Below are 16,818 nucleotides of genomic sequence, written 5' to 3' on the forward strand. Positions count from 1 at the left end.
GGGGGTGGTTGTTATTATTGTTGTTATAGTTTTGTCTGTCATAGTTTGCTGTTGTTGCTATGGTTGTGAAAAATATCCCTCTTGCTTAACGTGTTGTCTTTGTTAATGCTATTGCTATGCATTTTATAATACGCTTTTTCAATTAACGTTTGACATTGTTGCAGTCATTACTATATATATGCAAATTAACTCCCTTGAAAAAACCTGATTGGCTATGGTTATTATTGTTTTTGTTGTTGTTGCTCTTGCTGGTGCTGCTGCTGTTATTATTATTGTGGATGTTATTTTGTTTGGGGGGGTTGGGAGTGGGATTTTATTTTATTTAATATTTCTATTTTTGTTGTTTTTGTTGGTTAGCTAATTTTGTGTTGTTGTTGCAGTTGCTATTACTGTAAAAATTTCAAGCGTTAAAAGCTTTTTCAAAGACGAGACACATGGTCCAACAATCTGCAACAATTTATTTTACCTCGGTTGTCAGGGAACGTAAATGTCGATGGAGGCGTAAAAACACATACGTTTAAAGACAGACACAGACCAGAGTCACTGTTACTGGTATTGCTTGTGAAACTGCATGGTAAGACCTCAAAACTTGTCATATCTTTCAGAAGGAAAAAGGTATAAACATTGTTAAACAAGCTAAATTCTGTTTTGTTTTTTAGCTTGTCGGAGGGGGTTTTGTGTCATTTTGATTTTCTTTCAATGCTAATGTCACAAACTAAGTATCATCTTTGGTATCTGATTTATAAAAGCTATGAATAAAGTCATTTCTTTTTCGGCTGATCTCAGGTCTTGGATGTTGTTGTTTTTTTGTTTGTTTGTTTGTTTTTTGTTGTTTTGTTTTTTTGTTCACGTGTGATGACTCGGTTGTACAACTAATATTTTAATGTAGGTGTTTTTACGCTCCTATCGATATAATATTATATATATAATCTAGATAATTTAAATTAAGAGACAGCTTCTATCCTGCTTGTCAGAGCCAACTTGGGTTGAGAGGGATACAACATTCCAGCAAAAAGACCGAGATATTGAGGGAAAACATCCCATTCGGGAATCGACTGCTAGTCTACATCATAGACTTAACATTGACAACACGCTCTGTGGAACATTACATCAACTGCAGCAAACCTGCACTTTTCACCACATGGCATTGGACAGAAGGGCGAGGGCTCAACTGTTACTGGATCAATGACAACAACAACAACCACCACCACAACAACAACAGCAGCAGCAGCAGCAGCAGCAGCAGCAGCAGCAGCAGCAGCAGCAGCAGCAGCAGCAACAACAACAACAACAACAGACTCCCGTGCGCAATGAACAGATTTATGCTTGTTTTATAATGTTACTAGCTGTGACATGCATCAAGAAATGGGTTTTCTTCTAAATCATAGAATCTGTCATCAAACTATATCTTGTATTGCCCACAAAGATAAATTTCTTATTGTTATATAACTAGCCCAAAGGTGTTGGCACTGGCAAAACAAAATTACAAACTTTGGTTATGTTATCACTTTCTAAATTTAGAATTATCCGTTTTAGTTTTACAAAAATTTATGTTGATATAGAAGTCGCATAAGGCTTTGATGAAGATGAATTTGTTTTTTGTTGTTTTGTTTTTTCCTTATTTGAAGGCCTTATCTCATAATTAAAGTAATATCAGACCAGTGGACAGAGAAGGATGTTAAACCCATGCGCGTGGAGTCGTACGCGCACAATTTAAAAAATGGAATCTTTAAATTTAGGCACTTCTCTGTTCAGAACACCACTGATTTGGTGAGAGTCAACGATCTATTCCCATATATGGATATTCTTTTGTGGAGGTTCTGATCTTTGGTAGCTTTTTAAATTTTTTTAGGGGAAAGGGTGGGGGTGCATTTCATTACAATCCAAATGCCAAGAAGAACGGGCCGCAGAAGTTATGGTTGACTTTCTCTGCCTAGTCCAGTATGTATTTGCCCGAAAATGTGTGTGTGTGTGTGTGTGTGTGTGTGTGAGTGTAAAGGTGTGTGTGTGGGTGTGGGTGGGTGGTGTGTGTGTGTGTGGGGGGGTCCACCCAGGAGAGAGAGAGAGAGAGAGAGAGGGGAGAAGGGAAAAAAAAAAAGAATGGGGGGGGAGAAAAATGACGCGCCTTTATAGTTACCGGGTGATTTTACAGTAAAGGGGGGGTGTGGGCGTCCCCCTTTCTTTTCTTTTTTTTTAATGCTCCGTTTCTTTTCTGTGTGCTTACTTACCCTTTTCTCTCTTTTTCATTTTTATGAATAAATAAAATAAGAATAAATAATTAGTTTTTCAAACACTTAAAGAAAACACAAGAGCCCCTAAAACTCCTTTCAGCTGCTTTTGGTTATCTTCTTCAAAAAAAAAAAATCTTGCATTTTTCAAGCGCTATCAAACACGAAAAAGTATACGTTATCCTTTGGGTGTAACACACTCTTAGTTTACCACGAAAAGAATATTGCACGTTTGTAAGCATTCTCTCTGATTGACTGCTTATACTGGTGTCAACGCCTTCTCCTCACTCCAGTACTCACTCGTCACTCGTCACTCGGGAACAGACGTCGTCAATCGTGACATTTTTGTTTGTTTAGCAGTCAACTCAACCGAAGTATTTCTGTTTTATATAATCTTATGTGTAGTCTAGATTTAGATGAATTTATTCGCACATCAGGATAATAAATGTGAGTACTGCATGCAAGTAAATAATGCATTTAGATTCTACTAGCAGCATGGAGATCTCTCGGCACTTTTCACCCCCCTACTGTTATTCGCCGGTTTTGGCCCCAAGACACCCTTAATTTTACCATAATTTAATGTTTTGCAGTTGTTAGCTTTGATGTCTTAGCTCGCCGCGGATCAAACGTATAGAATCTAGATCTAGCCTAGATTCTAGGCTCCAATAAGTGGTGTGGGAACTAGATCTACCAAAAAAGCGCTGATTTCTTTCACGCTCCTGTTCTGTTTTGTGCATTAGGTCATAGATCTATGAGCGCGCGGGACACACCTAATATTTTCAGTTGGTAGGAAATTTTGAATTTTGCCCGGGTGGCGGCCTAAGCCTACTCTTATCGATTTTAGACCACCAAGGGATCTTAAACGTGCGTAACTTGCACACGGGCCCTCCGAGATTTTTCGCCCTTGTCCGAGAAGGCTTGGTGTAGATCTTTCCTACCACTACCAGAAGATCAGGGGTGTGGCTGAAAGACAGCAGTAAGAAAAAGCGAAGGAGTAGCAGTAGAATAGTAGAAAGGCTGCAGAAAGAATCAGGAGCCTAGAGGAAGGGGCAAAGGAGGTGAGGGGGTGGGGGCAGAAAGTAGGGATGGGCAGGTACCGGTACCCAGTACCGGAACTCCCGGCTCTACCGAGGGCGGTGTCAGTACCGGCACCTGGCCTCCAGTACCGGCTCTGGGAAGGAGCCGACACCAACGGTTAATACCGGCTCTGAGAAGGAGCCGACGCGACGGGGTTTTTTTCTTACCGGGCCACGGGTAGTGTGCAGTGTGTAGGCTTATGCCTAGCAGCTGTGACGTCAGATGCACACAACGCAGCGGGTGACCTTGATACAGGACTTCAGATTCAAAATTGACAATCAAAAACGAAGTTTGCTTAAATTTATAATATGGCTTCAAATCAAGTTCACCGCGAGGCACTTTGCTTATTTTGATACGCTGATTCCGAAAATGAAATCAATTTTTAGCGACGATAACTATTTTTAAAGTTCTGCTTGCAAAGTTTAATCCCACGCGGCGGCAAACTTCAAAGATATTTTGCGTCACAGTTCGCCTCTCCAATTTTGACTGGTGTGTGTGGGGGGGGGGGGGGGTGTGCGCTGATCGTGGCGTTAGACGCAAGACGCGAAGTCTGTGACGTCACCTACTGGTGTCACTCCCAGTACCGGTACCGGTGCCGGTACTGGCGGTTCTCGGCACCTGGTGCCGAGAAAGTACCGAGACTGGATTTCGCCAGTACCGCCCACCACTAGCAGAAAGAGGAGACGAAAGCGGACGACAGAACATTGCTAGAGAGCAGGAAATGAGGTGAAAGGAGACAAATTTAGAGAATAAAATTTTTCGGTCACTACCCGGATTCGAACCCGGGACCTTTTGAATGAGAGGCCAACACCTTAACCTCTAGGCCACGAGAGCCCCCCTCCTGCTCTGTGGGAGTAAAGAATTTAAATTGGTACACTTCCTCTCTTCCACACAGATCCATCCGTGCACATAGATCTAGGCCCAACCATAAAAATATAATTATATATAATAGATCTAATGTACAGTATAACTGTACTCACAAACAGGCTCACAATGGCATGCATAATATGTGAGGTATCATGTTGAAATCAGGCGCTCGTCAAAGTAATGAAATCGAAGAAACTAGCATTTTTCAGTGCTTATTCGGTAGTTCCCCCCACCCCCCACCCCCACCCCGTTTGATCTACCTCTAGATCTATACTTTTGATGCGCGGCGAGCTAAGATATCAAAGCTAACAACTGCAAAACGTCAAATTATGTTAAAATTCAGGGGAGCATGTCCCCTTGAAACCCCCAACCATATTTTTATTAGGTCAGGGGGGGGGGGCTTGAAACACCCCTACTCTGAGGACCAAAACCAGCGAATAACAATTACGGGGAACTACCGAAAAACGCCCATTTTTCTGTCCGTTTGGCAATTTTCACAGGCTGGCGCTATTTGCAACGCTGCGTTCTGAATAGCTCCCGTGCTATTTGAAACGCTACGTTCTGAATAGTGCTCTATTTGAAACGCCAGTACTAGATTTAGATCTAGTAGCCATCGTTTCTTCCTAATAATATTGTAGAATCTAGTTCTGCCTGAATTGTGGAAGCTTTCTCAGTTTCTTGATAAACCTCCTTGGATTTGACTCCTTTTTTTTTGCGACGTTGTCTTATTCCGATCTGTATTGGGTAGATCTAGACCATTGTTTCTGGCATTGTTTGCGCAAAAGTAGATTCTAGATCTAGTCTATTCATTTCTCATAAATCATAATCTTTTCAGTTTGAGTTTGAGCTAGTAAGTCAAAAGACGCTTGGATTTTAACCATAACAAAACGGTGCAACTCGGTAAGCAGAGCTATTGAACTTTAACCAGGCCTAGATAAAAGCTCTTCTTGGTCTTGGGGACAAAACCAGAATGTGCATGCTTCATCACTACATAAAAAGCTACAAAGCAACAAGTTATTATAATTTAATGGGAAAAAATTGTTGGTCAGTCGGGAAGAGTTTAGTAAGAAATTTTTTTTTTTTAACTTCTTGGACCGGGATTCGAATCCACGCTCATAAAATGATTGTTTGACTTCATATGCAGACGTGCTGTCAATTCGGCCATCAGAACTCCCAACTCGAAAGGTAGATTAAGCCCTACACGGAGGCACTGTGTTTTATTTAGCACTGGCGCTAATCGCAACGCAGCTTTTATTTATCACTGGTGCTAATGGCAACGCGGGGTTGCAAATAGGCACTTCCTTTTTTTCATATTATCAATTTTTTAAATTTTGTCTCAACACCTTTAAGGTCCATTTAAAAACACATTTTTGTAGATTTCACTGAAAAATGTTGATTTGAGGCACAAAAATGTAAATTTGCTTTTTCTAAAGACTTTGCTCTAAGCTTTGGAAGTCACCAAACTTTAGCTGCCATTTTCTCATAGATCCAAAGCCAGGCGACCCCCACCTCCTTCAATCGCAAATATCTCGACTTCTATTCATGACAGATGAGTATTTTTGTCAACGAAAACAAGACAAATGATCAAGCTTTAAAATGATACCCATAATCAGACGAACACCTGATTCCACCCCTTCATGACACAATGAACAGCAATATAAACAATAATAATAATAAGCTAGATACATACATGTACTCAGTATTCTGTAGTATAGTAACTTTATATATATGTGTTAGGGTTAGGGCTAGGGATTTAGATTGTTGAGTAGTGTAATAGTAATCGTTGGGGCTAAAACCAGATTATCCTATATCTAATGAGAGCTGATAGATGAAGAAAGCTTTCTTTAAATAGGGCATGTAGTGTGTAGTTTGACTACTTGATTTCTTCTTTCCCATTCTTTGAAATTTGGCTGATACTGATACCCTTAATTAGTCCGTTTGAAAACATTGTTGAATCAAAATCCAAAATATCAATCACCGGACAAGCTTTGTAACTGAATTGAGTGATTTCACTTTTTTAACTGAAAATTGTTATAATGGGGTTAGTCTTGTCTTGTACTTGGACTTGCCCTGCTTCAGTAAATTACAGAAATTTTCCTCAATCTTAAGCTGGGATAAATAGGTGTTTCATAACGTTTACTTTCATTGTATGGGAATGTAGCACAGGTTTGATAAAAAGGACTCTGGTGACTCAGAGGGTAGTGATGGGTGGCAGAGCTCTCAGTTGTAGTCAAAGGGACTCTACAATCATGGAGAATAGTGACCGTGACAACAGGGGGCATGGTAGGCAGGGTTTTCAACATTATATATATATATATATATACGTAGTGATCTCAAAGCGGAAAGACACAAATCACCTGCTTGAACATAAAGACTGAGGGAAAGGCACAGAGAAAGGGGTAAAGAAGTGGCAACTTATACAAGTTAATGTTATAATACCTTGTTATAAGGAACTCAAGGGGTTTTTTTCTTTTCATAAATTAGAAATTGCTTAATATCTTTTTATTTTTTCCTTCACTGTGAATGTGATCGTTCATGTTTGTAGATTGATGGTTTTTAACTTTTCTACGCTTACAATACAAATGTACCTAAACTTATTGTATCAAGTCATACCATTTTCAGTCTGATTGTTCTCTGTTGCTAGTACAATCAAAGTAGCGTGTGTTTATTCTTCATACAAAAAGTTAAAATGAGGATAACAGCAGACATTAATCTGTGTAATGCTGATATTCATGGTGACTGGCATGAGCCCAGGACCTTGATTTCAATTTGGTGCTAAAAGTTGATGCATTTAAGCTTAGCTAACGAAGTGTTAAACACAGCTACTTCAGCAGGAAGATATAAGTAGGTCTAAATTATTGTGTTTAATTAAATTTTATGTATTCATGAAAGGGATTTGCATAATTAGTTGTTGGTTGTTGGTTTTTTTTCAGAATTATTGAACCAGAGCAGACAATGAAGACTGGTGGACCTGAAAGAGTAAATATGAGAGTGTGGTGGTCATTCACAGTCATCTTTTCTATGATACTTTCTGACATGGCTGGCATTGTAGCCTCGTCAGGTTCTGACGTTGATCCAAATGGATACATAGTATATTGTCCTTGCATGGGTATGTTCACTTTCTGTAATGTTGCTTTGAATTCATGCTTTAGTGTCGCAAACAGTTGACATGCCTAACAAACCCTCAAGTATTACAGACTAAAGACAAAAACATTTTTAATAATAGCAGTTTGTGGGAGAGGGAAATTGATGAAGATATGAATTGATAGCATTACCTTATCAAAATCGCTATTCTTAATTAATTACTAATGTAATATTATTAAGGTTGCTGTTCAAATGGTTTCTATCATCAACAGAGTTTTCATATTGTCTAAATTTTTAGATTAACTGAAAAAAGGAAAACGATTACTTGCTTATAATAAAGTGACAGTAGCTGTGCAAGACCATTGTTTAGATGTTTGTTCCAACGTCCACCCCTTTCTTATCACTAAGTTAAAACCATCAGACAACAAGAGTTGGCATGAGAGAATTTCAATAGACACTGTGGGTATCTTCTACAGTTTTCTTGTTTCCTTATTGCAGGCCGTTTTGGCAACCAAGCAGATCAGTTTCTGGGCTCTCTGGCATTTGCGAAAGCCGTCAACAGGACTCTAATCCTACCTCCATGGGTGGAGTACCGCAGAATGCATAGAAATGCTGTATGTATGATATATCAAGCAGCTCTTTCCACACAAATGTTTTTATATTATTGTGACCAAAGTTATTTATGTTTTAACTTTTAATTTAGATTTGTAGAAAATGGAAGGAAATATGGACAGATAGATAGAAATCTAAAAAGATGGGATAGCTTCACGAAAAAGCCATTGCTTATGTAGGTCCTATTGCAAAGTTGAAAAGAATGCTGGTTTGTCATCGCACCTGTACATTCTCCTTTTAAGTCTTTCCCCATTGTATTAAATTTCAGTAGCCAAGGGTACTGTAAGGTACACCAAACACTTATTCTATGTTTCTGTTGAACAGGGAAAGTAATACAGTTGAACCTACCCTGCCATGATGGCCACCTGTATAAGACAGCCTCCTGTACAAGGGGGCCACTTTCCATTTACCGTCTTGTATTTTTTCTGTATAATAGCACTGTGCTAAACGATAACCTGTCCTCCATGGCCACAATATTTTATCAACCAGCTACCAAAAAAACCTGTCTAAGATGGCCATATAAATCTCTCATCCCCGGACACATTGTCATAAATTATATTATTTCGGCCCCTGACATGGTGGACAAGCCGTCATAATCCATTCAGCTGTCGTTATTATTAGTCCCTCAAATGAATGAACAGATCATTTTGCGTTATCCTGTCTGCAGGTGATGGAGCCGTTTGACTCGTACTTCCAAGTGGGTCCTCTCCAGGAATACCATCGTGTCACCACTATGGAGACATTCATGCAAGATCTTGCCGATACTGTGTGGCCACCGGAGAAGAGAAAATGTAACTTTGATCTTGCATCATGTTAGATTTAATGATTATGTTGGAACTGTGACTGTGTTGTTAACACTAGTATCAAAAGGCAAACTTTGTTACTACTAATCTGAAAACTGTAACGTCTGCAGACGGTACGTGTTGTATATACTTAGACATTCTCAAATGAATAGCATAAGATATATGTTGCTCAAAGGAAATTTTAAGAAAATTTTGTTTCTTTTGTTGCAGTCCTAAAAGTTTACATGGATTGATCCCTGAAAAAAGTTTCTAGTTCATATTTGAAGATTTTGTTGTTGCATTATTTTTAATTTTCATGTACATAACTCACTCTGTCAAAACTACGTAATAATAAATAATATTTCCATAGTGTGTATCCCCACTCAACAGAAAGCTCTATGCACTTTGGAATCTGTTTTATTACCGCAGCAGACCCTAGAACTCTCAGAAACACTTTTGGCTTCCTGAGAAGCATACTGTCGGAGCAGTCAGTTCAACACCCAAGTACTAGCAAAATGACAAGATCTTTCGCTATTGCATATCATTTGTTTCTCTATATATATAATCTTTAACCCCTCTACAGCTTTCTGCTATATGGCTCGGCATGGCAAAGACAAAGGTGCTGAATGCAACGCCAAGGACGGTAACCCATTTGGTCCCTTCTGGGACTGGTTCAACATCGACTTTCGTGGGTCGGTGCTTTACGAGCCGCTGTTTTACGACACCCACAGACCCAAAGAGATGGAGGAGTGGAGAAGAAGGTCAGCACTTGCCACTGACTTACATTTCTAGATCAATATTATGACTTTTTTGTACCCCATCCATCATATGAATCACTTTCTTCATCTTCTGCATTCAGTAAACAGAATGCCTATTACTTAACAGACCTCACTAGTTCTGTCCCTAGACTTGTTCAGGGGACTCTCGTGGCCTAGAGGTTAAGATGTTGGCCTCTCATTCAAAGGTCCCGGGTTCGAATCTGGGTAGTGACCGAAAAATTTTCTTCTCTAAAATTGTCTCCTTTCACCTCCTTTCCTGCTCTCTAGCAATGTTCTGTTGTCTGCTTTCATTTCCACTTTCTGCCCCCACCCCCTCACCTCCTTTCCCCCTCCTCTGGGCTCCTGACTCTTTCTGCAGCCTTTCTACTGCTACTCCTTGGCTCCTCCTTACTGCTGTCTTTCTGCCACACACCTGATCTTTTGGTAGGAAAGATCTACATAGCCTTCTTGGACAAGGGCGAAAAATCTCGGAGGGCCCATGTGCAAGTTGTGCACGTTAAAGATCCCTTGGTGGTCTAAAATCGAATAAAGTAGGCTTCGGCCGCCACCCTGGCAAAATTCGAAATTTCCTACCAACTGAAAATATTATATGTGTCCCGCGCGCTCTTATGACCTTATGCAGTTGCGAGCGCCGTAAAACAATTTACAAAAACAAACAACAAGAAACAAGACTCGTTCATCAAAACACATGGGATTTTAAAAGTAATAAGTGCTTCACAGAGCAACACAGATTTGTTAACAACTTTGCTTCATTTCTCTTCTTCTGCATTCCCCTAACCAAGGGTACTTGACTGTTGGGGCTAGTAGCCTCTACCTGTTCTTCTTGTAGAAAGCCTACATATATGGCCTATTTCCCTTCAAGAAGAGTCCTCCCCACCTTTCAGGGAATCCTGTATACATCTTTTCAAAGTTTTTATTTTTTATATTAAATGACCAGAGATTTTTCTTATTTGAGCCATTTCAACTTTCATCTTCTGAGATGAATTACTTGTGCTGAACAAGTACAGGGGACCTCTGGGGCTGTTATCGGTATATCTAAGAAGTCTAAATATATACTATCTGTTTGGGAGATGGGGAAAATCTTTATAATAACATCCTCCAACTATCCATACATGAACCATGAGCCATGAGTAGGACCAGATAAATGAGCAAGACAGAACTGGTTCTATACATTTTGAGAAACAAATTTTACATATATATATATACCGAAATGGTATTTTGGGTCCAGACTGAAAATATTTGAATATTGAAGGAGGAGAAGAAATATGGATATATAAAAAGTACTGTATAATGTTTTATTTCCCTGTGCCAGATTTCCCAGCTCTGAGTACCCAGTCTGGGCATTTGTGGGACCTCCAGCCGCCTTCCCTGTGACATCTGCCAACGCCAAACTGCAGCGATACGTCAAGTGGTCAGAGACATATGCAGAACAGGCATCAGCGTTCATCAAAAAGAACATTCCAGAAGGCCCATTTGTTGGCATCCATTTGCGCAATGGACCAGACTTTGTAAGTTTGATAGTCTTAGACTTAAAAGGCCAAGATGAAATGTGCACTGCTTATTCTATTTTAACATTTGTGCTACTGCAAAGTATTGTCCATTGTGAGACTTTGTTCAGTATGCTAAGTAGAAGCTTGGAAATGTTGTTCTTTTTGTTGTTACTGTTTCAACGCCTCAATGGCTTTTCATCCAATGCCATATGAAGGGGCTGTTGGAGGCTTTTTTTCTACACTGTAAAGTATTGTGTACGTGTAAGGTTTACCCAGCAGATCTACTCTGATGTCATTGAGTGCTGGGTAGGGAAATATTTATTAGTCAAACAGCAGATATAATATAAACTGTTTGCAAATACGTATTTGCTTTAAATACTATAATGCTATGCAGCTCATGGCATTGCAGAAAGTGAAGGCTGGCCGTATGTCTTCCTATGAAGAACCAACAGGAGAAGTTGTTTTTAAATCAATGTTTTCTGTCCTCCTGCTTGAGATCTTGATATTTTATAAATATTTGTTTCATCCAATATGAGCACCTGTTGTATAATAAATCTTGTATTTTATCCAACATTAAAAGATGGTATGCAATCGATGTTTCATTGTAAAGTAATCAACATTATTTTTTCCCACAGGAGAGGGCCTGTGAGCATGTCACCACGTCCCCCAACATGTTTGCAGCCAAGCAGTGTGTGGGTGAGCGAGGCCAGTACGGGCCCACCACTCATGAGATGTGCTTCCCATCAGCTAAAACCATCACCGAACAGGTCAGAAGGCAGTTTCATGTTGTAGGGGGGATGAAAATTTTAACTATGTTTCTTGTTTTCTTAATTAAGGTTTCTTGTTTTCCTAGGCCACCTCACATTTTTGTGCTACATGTTCATTTCTCCCTTTCACACATTTTATTCTCTTGCTAGGTCAAGAAAGAGGTACTGAGAATCGGAGCTAGCGCAGTGTTTATTGCTACTGACTTTAAGGATCTTAGGGACGAGCTGTCAAAAGCTTTGCCTGAGGTAGGTTTAGAGGTATTTTTTTTATACAGTACATGGTTTGGGGGGTTCACCACCAGAAGATCTTATTTCTCTCTCTTTCTTTCACTTTTTCTTTCTCCTATCTTGCTTATACTGTATAATGTAAGCATATGAGCCATTGCCAAAACGTCGACCACACCAGGCGTGACGAGGATTGGGTTTTTAACAACCCTCCAAACTTGCTTTAATGACTAAATCTACTTGTTTTTTTTGTGCACGGTATCTCTAAAGAATACCCAAAGAGATAATGTGTGATAGCATTTTGGTGTATCTTTCTATTTGTTTTTGTTACCTTGTAAAATGTCCATGAATTGTATGTTTTTTTTACTTGTAAAGTAGTCGCTCTGTCCACAGGCCAAAAGAACCAGAGTGTTAATAAAAGAAAACATGGACTTTCACACTTTTTCTCGTTTCTTTGTAGAAAGGGAGGCTTGGCATGTCTCTTGCGTGTTTCACTTTTCATTTTGTCCCGACACACTGTCCGTAGGGCCCTATTAAAAATTTGCGTTTTGGATGTATTGTGTGTCGAGTAAAATCGCCGTTAACGAAAAAACTCCTCTTACGGCGAGGGAGTGGAATGAAAGATCCGTTTTCAACTTATATAGACATTGGAACTTCTTGCATTCACGCTAAAAGGCAAAATATCAATATACTTATTGTCCGGAACAACTTAAAAATTGTCTCGTTACAAGCTGATCCTATGATGTCGAAACTTTTTAAGAGACCACAACGTACTCGGTTCATTTCGTTGTGTTCTCTTTTCGTATTTTATAATAGTACGAAAGGAAACTGTTTCGACTTTTGTATTCAAATGCGGAAGTCTCGTGGTCGCAAGACGCGTGACCACAGGTGAGTTGTCGATTGTCAGTTGTCAGACACACTTCATGGAGAGCAATACGCCCACAACGTAAAGGTAAGTTTAAAACAACCATCACTTTTTAAATGTATATTTTACAAATTACTTAAAGTAAATGGTATCGTATTTGTGTTAAATAAGTTTAATCGATCTGTACAAACTGTGACTTCACTGAGAACGCAATAAGCTATTAATGAGGGCACGATGCTTACATTGAACGTGGAAAAAATAGCATAAAAGTGACCATGGGGCGACACGTAATGATGTCGCCCCCAATACACTCATCACAAAATACCGTTCATTTTTCTATTTTTTATTTGTTTCTTTGTTTTTTCAACCTCGCTATCTGTCAGTATTATCCTTAGTGTTGAGCTTCAATTTTTTGGTGTAAAAATAGTACATTTGGAGTTTTAAAAAAGAGAAATTATAGACTTCTGTGATGGGTGTATTATATCGGCAGTGGGTGTCAATATCTTCATGTCTTTGTGATACAACCATAGCTTCCAGTAAGAAAATACACCTCTTAGATAAATTCTTGCTCATATACAAAATCTAATTTCTGTCTTTTCAAAAGTTTCTATCTCTGTCAGTTTTTCTATGTTTCTTCTGTCACGTGAGAGGTTGAATTGTATAGATATTTAGAAAAATTAGAAAACTCTGTTGTGGTGGCATCCATTGCTGGAATGCGGGATATTCCTCCTTCGTCTCTTTGATACAACCAGAACTTCCACAAGGAAAAAATATATCTCACAGATAAATCTAGCTCAATACAAACATCTTATTCAGGTCTTATGACAAGTTTCTACCTAGTCTTTTTTATAATGATGCTTCTTTCCCATGAGAGGTTGAATATTATACATAGATTTTAGAAAATAAGAAAATTCTGTTGTGGTGGCATCCGTTGCTGGAACGTGGGACATTCATCCTTCATCTCTTTGATACAACTAGAACTTCCACAAGAAAAAATATCTCTCAGATAAATCTAACTCGTATACAAACATCTTATTTAGGTCTTATGACAAGTTTCTACCTAGTCATTTTTTTTATCAATGCTTCTTTCGCGTGAGAGGTTGAATATTATATAGATATTCAAAAAAATAAGAAAATTCTGTTGTGGTGGCATCCATTGCTGGAATGAGTGACATTCTTAAATTCGTCTCTGTGATACAACCAGAACATCCAGAAGACAAATTATCTCTTAGATAGAATCTAGCTCATTCAAGAATGTCATTTAGGTTTTACCGCAACTTATCTGGTCAGACCTTTTTATGAACCATCTTTTATGTGATAGAGATATAAAAAATATTGCATAAACATGCATTCTGACACGGTTGCATCTGTTGCTGCTCTGAATGACATTTCTTTTTTGTCTCTGTAATACAACCATCACAATATATGAAGAATCCAGATTTGTTTTAATATTAAACTGTCTCATTATAAATAATAGAGATTTTGAAGGTCAAATACTATGGTAGTTAAAATATATTCTTACCGTGACTGCTTTTTCAAGATTTAATGAATGAGTATTTCTCACGGGTGTATCCATATGTTGTTCACGACGAAATATTCTCTTTACTTTGGTTCTGGGCTTGGCCCGTGCGGCAGCTTATGCCCGTTTTCATATAATATCCTATTTTTCACTTGGATTTTGGGCTTTGCCCGCGCGGGAGCTTATGCCCGTTTTAATATTATTCGCTTCACTGTGATTTGGGGCTTTGCCTGCGCGGGAGCTTATGCCCGTTTTAATATATAATATCATATATTCCACTTGGATTTTGGGCTTCGCCTGTGCGGGAGCTTATGCCCGTTTTAGTATATCCCTAATACCATTCCTGTTTGATTTTTGGGCTATGCCCGCGCAGTAGCAACGGGTATTTTCATTTTGAGCTTGGATTGATACCAATACTATTTGTGTATTCTAATAAAGACATGACGGTGCCAGTAAATTCAATTTTCTTTTTTTGTTTTTCAAAGGTACCAGCACCAGCAGCAGACAGGCTGCTTCATGGAGTGCACCATGAAAAGTAGAACTATAGGTGACAAAATTGAATAATCTTGTTTTTCCAAGCCATGGAAACTGGAAAGATGGTGACAACGAACAGATTTTTACCTTTTCAGCGCCTATAACAATATCCCAGTATCGGGACACAGGCTGCTCTGAGATATCTAAAGATGACAGTAACAGAAGTGGAAGATCTTCCCTTCCAAAACCAATAAAAAATCATCGGCCTACCCGGTACCCAGAACCTAGGAGATGAGAGCAAGAAAAGCGCTTTCCTCCCAAAACAGGTAAAAAATCATAGGCCTACCCAGAACCAAAAAGATAGCAGCAACAGAAGGGGAGGCTCTTCCATTTCAACCCCTACTGAGATTTTAGGGGAACAGGACACAAGCTTCACCATAAATGGAGATGACAATGACAGAACCCGAAAATCTTATGGTAAGTGGAATATATTGAGTATTCATTCACTGGGTTTGGGTTTGTTGTGGACTGTTTGGTCATGTGGTCAATGAAATTTAGTTGTGTATTTCGAACATTAATTCTAGTCTACATTATATTTATTTGCATCATTACAGAGGACCTGAACTTTCAATCAAATGCTTCTTTTCCCATGTACTAGATATTAGCTGAACAGACTCACTCTTTCTTTTATTTGATATGATATAATTTCATTTGGGATGAAAAGAATTTTGTTACGTACGATTCTGGGTATAATAACATTTTGACAGTTAGTATGCAGAGTTGCAGTTTCATTACTACCACAGTCTATTAATTGCATGCAAACATTTTGTTGCCATTTCATACAAATGCTTTTATTGGTTCCATGGTTTCAGCCTTAAGAGTTCGGATGAAGCCTGTCGCTGTGGAGGCCCCCTTGGAGTCTAAAAAGGCACCTTTGACTAGTACAGAGAGAGCTAGGCTTTAGAGACAACGAAGGAAGGAAGATGCTGTACGTCACGAGGAGTATTTGCAGTGGGAGCGCCAAAGGTCAAAAGAAAGGCGTCGTCTTATGACTGCAGAGCAGAGGGTGCTATCAAATGTAAAGGCTGCTGTACGCAATAGGAAAAGCAGGTGGGTACTTTTTCACTTTTTCACTTTTATATAAAAATGGCTTTTCTAAGAAAAGGGGTCCTCACAGGCTGTAAATCCTGCCCCAATTTCAGTTTTGCTCAAATTGCTGTTCCCGCATGGTGGCCAATACCCAATCATTTTACTTTTAATCTGATTACACGATGCGTTTTGTTTTCCAGAAATCTTTTGTGAGGGCTGTGCCCGCGGGGGAGCTTATGCCCGTTTTAATTTATTACATTAATTCCACTTGGGCTCTGCCCGCACGGGAGCTTATGCTCGTTTTAATTTATTACATTCATTCCACTTTTGGCTCTGCCCGCGCGGGAGTTTATGCCCGTTTTAATATTATATTCGTTCCTCTTTGGTCTATGCCCGTTTTAATCTATTGCATTCACTCCACTTTGGGCTCTGCCCTCGCGGGAGCTTAAAATTATGCCCGATTTAATCTTTTTCATGCATTCCACTTTGGGCTCTGCCCGCAAGGGAGTTTATGCTCATTTTAATATTACATTCATTCCTCTTTGGGCTATGCCCGTTTTAATCTATTGCATTCACTCCACTTTAGGCTCTGCCCGTGCGGGAGCTTATGCCCGTTTTAATCTATTACATTCATTCCATTTTGGGCTCTGCCCACGCGGGAGCTTATGCCTGTTTTAATTCATTCCATTTAGATTTTGGGCTGAATTTTTCTTTTTTACTTATTTTTCTAAATAGGGCAAACAAGAAAGCGGCAGATTCAAACCAGGCAGCCGATGGACCATCGTCCAGGAAATCTTCCTGCCTTAATGAGCGTCAACAGTCTGCCAAGAAGGCGAAGCAAAGGGAGAGATCCCAAGCGTACCGGAACAGCCTGACTCCCCGGAAGAGGCGCACAATAATGAACGATGCATGAAGAGATACTACCAGAAGAAATTAACTGCTGTGATGTTAAAACACTGG

The 16,818-nt window shown here is 39.3% G+C and overlaps 1 protein-coding gene across 1 annotated transcript in view; it reads left to right on the top strand.

The window, feature by feature from the left end:
* The first annotated feature begins 2,530 nt into the window (after nucleotides 1-2,530).
* Nucleotides 2,531-16,818, top strand: part of LOC101845494 (GDP-fucose protein O-fucosyltransferase 1) — a 23,943-nt gene continuing 9,655 nt past the window's right edge. Inside the window, exons 1-8 of the mRNA XM_005107795.3 lie at nucleotides 2,531-2,675; nucleotides 7,106-7,281; nucleotides 7,755-7,870; nucleotides 8,536-8,659; nucleotides 9,234-9,411; nucleotides 10,742-10,937; nucleotides 11,555-11,686; nucleotides 11,837-11,932. Coding sequence (XP_005107852.1) covers nucleotides 7,128-7,281; nucleotides 7,755-7,870; nucleotides 8,536-8,659; nucleotides 9,234-9,411; nucleotides 10,742-10,937; nucleotides 11,555-11,686; nucleotides 11,837-11,932 — 996 coding nt within the window. The 5' untranslated portion in view covers nucleotides 2,531-2,675; nucleotides 7,106-7,127. The remainder of the gene's footprint in view (nucleotides 2,676-7,105; nucleotides 7,282-7,754; nucleotides 7,871-8,535; nucleotides 8,660-9,233; nucleotides 9,412-10,741; nucleotides 10,938-11,554; nucleotides 11,687-11,836; nucleotides 11,933-16,818) is intronic.

The sequence above is a fragment of the Aplysia californica genome, unplaced genomic scaffold (genome assembly GCF_000002075.1).
Source record: "Aplysia californica isolate F4 #8 unplaced genomic scaffold, AplCal3.0 scaffold00631, whole genome shotgun sequence".
NCBI lineage: Eukaryota > Metazoa > Mollusca > Gastropoda > Aplysiida > Aplysiidae > Aplysia > Aplysia californica.